Genomic DNA, 6619 nt, shown 5'->3' with positions numbered 1-6619 from the left:
ATTCAGAGCAGACATCAACGACATACAACTGCTATAATTTGTGTGAGAAATCACGATTATTATCCGCTTTGTATTTAATTAGAAAAGTAAAAGATCGTTAATTTTACTGAACTGATGGGCGTTGAAGACGTCATGAAAATACGTTCGTCAATACCATTGCATATTTTATTATAAGGAAATGAATCCAGTCTGGCTTCCGATTAAATTGTTTTAATTGTTCAAATGCCTTCGATTACGTGATGCAAAAATTTAATATCTTGATGAAGACAAGTTTCCAAGCGATGTGTCTTCAATATCGGTTACACTAGCAAAATGGTTGGTCTAGTAACTTATAGGCTCATTTTCATTATGGCTTGAGACACTCGTGAACAATAATATAATATTTCTCGATACCAATACGACTTCATTGTAGAATATCATTTTTCTAAGTCATGTTTAACATTAAATTATATTTATTACTTAACCGAATAAGGTTTGAATAAATATACAATTTTTAAGACTGGTCTCGGAATTATCACAATTGTTCCTGAGAAGGACTGCTGAGAAATATAGACGCACGTCATAAGGCATAGACGCATTCACTCCTTGAGTGAAAATGTTAAGTTCGGTCATCGATGTTGGTGGCAAATGGTTGGTTACTAATGGATAGTCAGCAGGGAGGAGGCAATAACAACGATATTTCAGTACACATTAATAATTTGTTTAAAAGGCGAAAAAAATAGGGAACTATTAACGATTTAACCAACACAATTATTTTACAAACAAGATCTACATTCTTCAATAAAATACTTAGTAACCAGCAACGAATACAGTTCTCTACCCTGCGCTGCAAAATATAGATAGGAATATTTATTAGCACAGTATTTTTGTAAGTTTAAAACAGCGAGTAACTAAATCATACATAAATTCTGCGAGAACTCTCTAATTCGTGGTCAATACAATAGGAGACAATGGCCCAACTTGGGACTAATCAGATCTTGCGAATTTGAATGTAAAAAAAAATACGACACTGCTACGCATTTAGAAGAATATTGAAAATAAAAGAACCTTAGATAGAAGCAGATAGATAATTACACGAACTGTTAACAAATCGAATGTGCATCGCTGGTGGTTTTTACCAAGATAACACACTTGCCCACTCGTCCCGAAAACCTCAAACGGAAACTAGCTTTTGTAAAATATGAAACTGCATAAGGTTAGTGTTTAATTTTGTCAGCATAGTCACAGGAAGTGCGGAAACCATGAGAGATAAATAATAGATTTGCCGATCTTTCAGCAAATAATCAAATCCAAATAAGGAAGTCGAATCCAAGATTCGACATGTCAACGCAACCAGCGATGTATTTCAATTAATTTTTTTCTACGTTTTACAGGAAAAAAACATGAAAAATTATATGTAGCGTCGTAGTGTCAGTTTCCGTCTCCAGAAGAAGTGTACGGGAAGCCCTCGTATTTCTCTGACACTGCTATTCTCCGAAGTCCCCGCTATAGTTGATGCATAAACTATATTGTACATTCAAATAAAAATTCAATTCGCTTACATAAATAGCGTTCATACGAACCGCATTTCACAATATTGTTACGGTCTATAAATGATAACAAAAATATTCTCTGAATAAATACGACTGCAATTAAACAGAGAAGCGGCCGACCGTTCGCACATAGGCCTGTGCCACGCTTTTCTCGAAATCAGACGTGGCGGCCGTGACACAGGCCTCGGCAAACTTACGCTCCTTCATCACTAAACTCGCCCAGTCGCCAGACACATTCTCAACGCACGTCCTTTTGAACGCAGGTTGGTCACAACACCACGAGTTTGTTTCGTCTTTTGTTGCACTTTGAGTTCCGATTTCGTTGCCACTAACCAAGCATTCTTCGACCAAGTGTTCGCGAGCGGTGACAGGAGTTGCGGTATCTACGCAGTCTCGTTGGAACTTCAACACCAGAGATTTGCGAGCATAAAACAAAGTTTCATGACCAGGATATTGAACTATTAGGTTCTGGTTCCAAGAAAGCATGGCTTCATAAAGTTGCGCAACGCTTGACACATACGGAGGAACTCTTTCTAAAGAACACAAGCCTTCTTTAGAACTGAGAGCCATTCGCTCGACGAGTTGATTAACATAATGCATGCAACTATGTTCACTGACGTGCACTTCTGCCCATTCCATGACGCTTTCAAACTCAGATTTTAACAGATCATTCCGGTCTTCGTGAAGTAGAAGTTTGTTAAGTAACCACAAACGATGGTTCCAGGCATGGTAGTTGTTCTGATGGCGCGATGTCGCCCATGTACACAAGTCGATTTCCTGCCGAATCCACTCATGGCCTGACGTGGCAAGCACTTTAGTGTACAGCCACTGACGCTCGTAAAAAGCTTCTATGCATTTAGGCTTGCGTGACAGGATGAGTTTTGTTAGCAGCAACTCCTGGTCCCCCGACACGAGTCCCTTCTTGATCAACGCGCGTCTCAGGTTCCAGAAAGTCGTCACCTCGGGACGAATTAGCAGGCAAAACTGGGTCCACCGCGTCAGACTTTCACATTCATCTGCAAAAAAAGGCAATTTATTACTTTGCCTGATATAAGCAACTGCTTTTATTTCGTCTGCAGTAAGCAACTGGTTTTATTTCGTCTGCGGTTGGCAACTGATATTATTATGTGTGCAAGAGGCAACTGGACTAATGAAGATTTATTATGTAGGATTAAATTTAACACAGGCTTGACGATGGCAACATGGATAAAGTAAAGTGGTCCAGATGGTACTCTGAAAATGGTAAAGATGGTGCACTGAAAATGATAAAGATGGTACACTGAAAATGTTACAGATGGAAAAGTGAAAATGGTAAAGATGGTTACTTGAAAGTGGTGAAGGTCTTACACTGACAATGGTAATGGTAGTACAATTCAAATCTTCAAGGTGGTGCACTGAAAATGGTAAAGGTGTTATGCTAAAAATGATAATTTGCTATACCGAAAATATGGTAATGTGTTAAGCAGAACATTTCAAAACAGGTCAACTGAATCAATGGTAAATGGCAGCAACTCACCGTAACTCCAGAGCTTTTGCTTGCATCTCAGGGAGCTGTGGTAAGCGTGGGCATATACATGCTTCACGCACCACGATGCTATGGATATGTTACCCTCCACGCACGCCACTGGAGACACATTATCTTCCCCAGATGCGTAAACTATGTCAAAGTCCCCACTGAAAAAAATTGAGGATGAAGAATTAATAGTATTTGAATTGAATTTGAATTCTCACTGAAAATAGCATGGGATAAATTAACCAAATTTAACTTCTCAGGTTGAATTTGAATTCAAAATAATTAAGAAAAACAGTTTTTTGAAGCTCTGCAAGGGAGATCAAATGTCTATCAGATCAACATCACTAAGAAGAAAAATAGATATAATGTACAGAATGTGTTGGATGAAATTTGGCTCTCATCTGACACTTGAATTTCTCATGCCCGGTAAAAAATTCATTTCTAATGATAATTCTTTGACAAAAGGTAAAGTAAATAGTAAAGGTAGTACCTACAATCAATGACTAAAATTAAAATACAGGTCAACAACTAATAAAATGTACTTTAATAAGTACATATATAAATAAATATGCCTTTAGTTTAATGCTGTCATAAATTCAGGCTTTTATAGGTAGATCTACACTTGTTCTAGGCTGCATGTGACGTATTTATGTCATTTACATATCTTAAGAAAGAAAAAATGACTTCAATGCACAAATTAGGCCTCAATTTGGTTGATTCCATAACACTGTCTTGGTAATTAAATTCACAGTAACTGTAGTAAAATACCATGAGAAGAAAAATTGTTATGTTAACATCTATCGTACAGATAGGTAGGTATATTTTGAAGGATAATTAAGCCTTCAATTTTCATAACAGACTTACAATGCTCATACAAATTATTAAACCAAAAGCATGCTAACCAATTGTTTTTGAGGTATTTGTTGTAAATTTGCAAATAAGCTTACAAGGATTTTAAAAAAGCATCAGAGTATTAAAAAAGAAACTTACTCACTGATTATTTTGTAGAGAGAAATTAGTATGCAACTTTCCTAACCAATTTTCAATACTTGTTAAAAACATGTAAGTGTGGAAACAAAAACATACTCACAGGTTTGTGTTGAGGGAGACAAGGTTATGCAACTTAGATATGATCCTCTCACATGTGTCTGAGTCCATCTTCGTACTGAATTGCTGATCATACACTAAAATTCATTATATTTTCAATACAAATCCAAGGTGAAAATCAATAAAACCAAATTAAATTTATTTTTACATTAGATGATCATTCATATTGATTAATTTCATAATGGAATTATAGCCAATTTTCAATAAAATTATCCACTGCATTATAGCCATAACTCTATTGAAATTTATTGCACCATAATTAACAAATATCTATTATAAATATAATTAAATATATCTATTACAAATAAATTTCCTACCAAATACCTCAGCAACATCAAAAGCACAAGTAATTCTTTAGTAGCAAATAAATTTTATAAAAATTAATTGCCAAAGATTTCAAAAACTTGTTGGTTGTTAATCACAGGCAAAAACAGCTTTAGATAGCTGCTAGTTCTTTAGAATTGCCCGACTCAAAAGAAATATCTTGACTAGATTTCAAATCCTGCAACTCTAAATAAATGTTTATTTTTTCTGTTAAATTTCAAATTTAGCAGCTTCACTCTACTGTGTTGGCAAATGCAGATCAATGTCTACCTAGAAATTATCAATCAATTTATCATATTCAGGATTATATCAGACAGAATGCATTTAGGAATTATATTGCAATGCATTTTTATGGGAAACAGAAAGAATAACTTCTTAGGTAATAAACTGACATCAAATTGAAGTAAATTTGTCATGTTCAATTTTAAACAGGAAAATAAGAAATTCTGAGTTAACATTCACAGCTAATGTCTTCATGACTAATAAATCTACTTGCTGCACGGCAAATTTTTTATGAGTGCAAAATCAATTGACTCAAAGGTCAAAAATTCTGTCATGGCTTGTGAAGAGAATAATCCTATCCCAACAAGGCAAAGATTATGTGCAATGGCAAACATCAAGACCAAGGGGGTTTTGACCAAGGGGGTGCAACTCAAGTGCCATCCAAGAGTGCAAATTGTTAAAGAAATGGCAGTTATTTGGGTGATGGAGCGCTGTATTGCACTTGTTCAGGTTGCCCTGCTCCATTTGGAGGGAACATGCTCCTCAATTTCATAGGTGCATGCAGCAATGCAGGTTGGGAAAAGTCGTACATATTTCTGAAATATCACTGCTCTAATATCATATAATTTTAGTAGGTGTGAAATCTTGTGGCTTTAATGTCATGTATTTTTGTTTGGTTGAAAAATTGCAGTTTGCACTTTGCAGTTTGCAAGCACGTCGTTTCATAAAATTTTCAACTTCCACACTCTGCATTACTGCAAAGCTCCCAACAAAATATCCTGCAAAACTAAATAATAACAAGTCAACCTAAAACATTTACTTGGAGATCACGTAGTTGCGGTCATGTCAGAGCAGTCAGACTGCATTATCACATATTCAGTTTAGACTTAAGAGAAGACAAATGCAAGTGTTGCTGTATGATTAGACTGTTTTTAGGGTAAAATTAGATATTTGGGATAATGCTTGCACTTTTGTAAATATGTTTGTGGCCTTTTCCCAATTTATTTAGTGCAAAGTTAGAAAAAATGCCAATTTCTACCTGATCCAGATTGTCCTGCTATTCTTTAAAATGCCCAAGACAATCATTTTTACCCACAATTTTAGGATTATCATGTCCAATATTCCAAATTGGCATAGGACCACTGACATAGTGGCAAAGCAGAGAGTTTTTAGACTCTCCCTCACGACTCATGTTCATTTTTGAGTCCTATAAGTACCTAGACCACTAAGACCAGTAAAGTATCATGGATACCAGCATCATTTATCATGCAGGAGAAATTGGTTTAAATCTTGAGAAAATTAAAAATGAACTGATTCTTAAAAATCTCCAGTTTGTCACTATGACCACCGAGAGAGTCAGCTGCGTTCATCGAGTAAACATCTCTGGTGTCTATCGCCCTTGATTCCGTTAAGTTAACCGGTAAATAATCGCCTATAAGTCACATATTACTTGATCTTGGACTACTATATATACCACGAGTATATTTAGTGAAGGGTCCTTCTAGCGTCAAGAACCCGGCTGGCTTTCTCTCCCCTCCCCCTCCTCTTCTCTTCATGAGAAGAGGCAGTAGGTAGGAGTAGGTTTGTGAGCCAGCCAAGGTTAGGTAGTTAAAATTCTTGCATTGTATTTAAACATTTTTATCATTTTCTGATTAAGGCTGAATTATTCTATTGAAACCTTGGCTACATCATTGTGTAACTTGTCATCTGTACTTATTATTATTTTTTGTATTATTAATATTTTGTCATCTTTTAGAATCAATCATATACTGCAAATGTCATGTGTTAAGTTTATGTTACATGTCCCAAACCAATTAGGTAGAACTCCTGTATAGTTTTGTATTTGAATATAACCATTGCTTCTGTTTTCAATATCAAATCTTGTTTGGCTCTGTTATCCATTGACAAATTGCTATGTAAA

At 35.6% G+C, this 6619-nt stretch overlaps 1 protein-coding gene across 1 annotated transcript; it reads right to left on the bottom strand.

Annotated features, from left to right (window-relative positions):
- Positions 1–518: 518 nt before the first annotated feature.
- LOC108667071 (protein prenyltransferase alpha subunit repeat-containing protein 1-like) lies at positions 519–4278 on the bottom strand. Its single transcript, XM_018154053.2, has 3 exons — positions 4136–4278; positions 3049–3206; positions 519–2548 (listed from the first exon to the last, which is right to left on the bottom strand). Exons 1-3 carry the CDS (start codon positions 4201–4203, stop codon positions 1632–1634), a joined length of 1143 nt encoding a protein of 380 aa, XP_018009542.1. The 5' UTR covers positions 4204–4278; the 3' UTR covers positions 519–1631.
- Between the last annotated feature and the right edge of the window lie 2341 nt (positions 4279–6619).

Source organism: Hyalella azteca, unplaced genomic scaffold (genome assembly GCF_000764305.2).
Source record: "Hyalella azteca isolate HAZT.00-mixed unplaced genomic scaffold, Hazt_2.0.2 contig11244, whole genome shotgun sequence".
NCBI classification, from domain to species: Eukaryota; Metazoa; Arthropoda; class Malacostraca; order Amphipoda; family Hyalellidae; genus Hyalella; species Hyalella azteca.
Note: the sequence above shows the minus strand (reverse complement) of the source record. Positions and strands in the feature narration are given on the sequence as shown.

Coding starts and splice junctions, on each gene's coding strand:
- LOC108667071 (XM_018154053.2), bottom strand. CDS start 4,203: ATGGACTCAGACACATGTGAGAGGATCATATCTAAGTTGCATAACCTT. Junction 3,207..4,135: donor GTCTCCCTCAACACAAACCT/GTGAGTATGTTT, acceptor AATTTTTTTCAG/TGGGGACTTTGACATAGTTT. Junction 2,549..3,048: donor GCAAAAGCTCTGGAGTTACG/GTGAGTTGCTGC, acceptor CTTTTTTTGCAG/ATGAATGTGAAAGTCTGACG.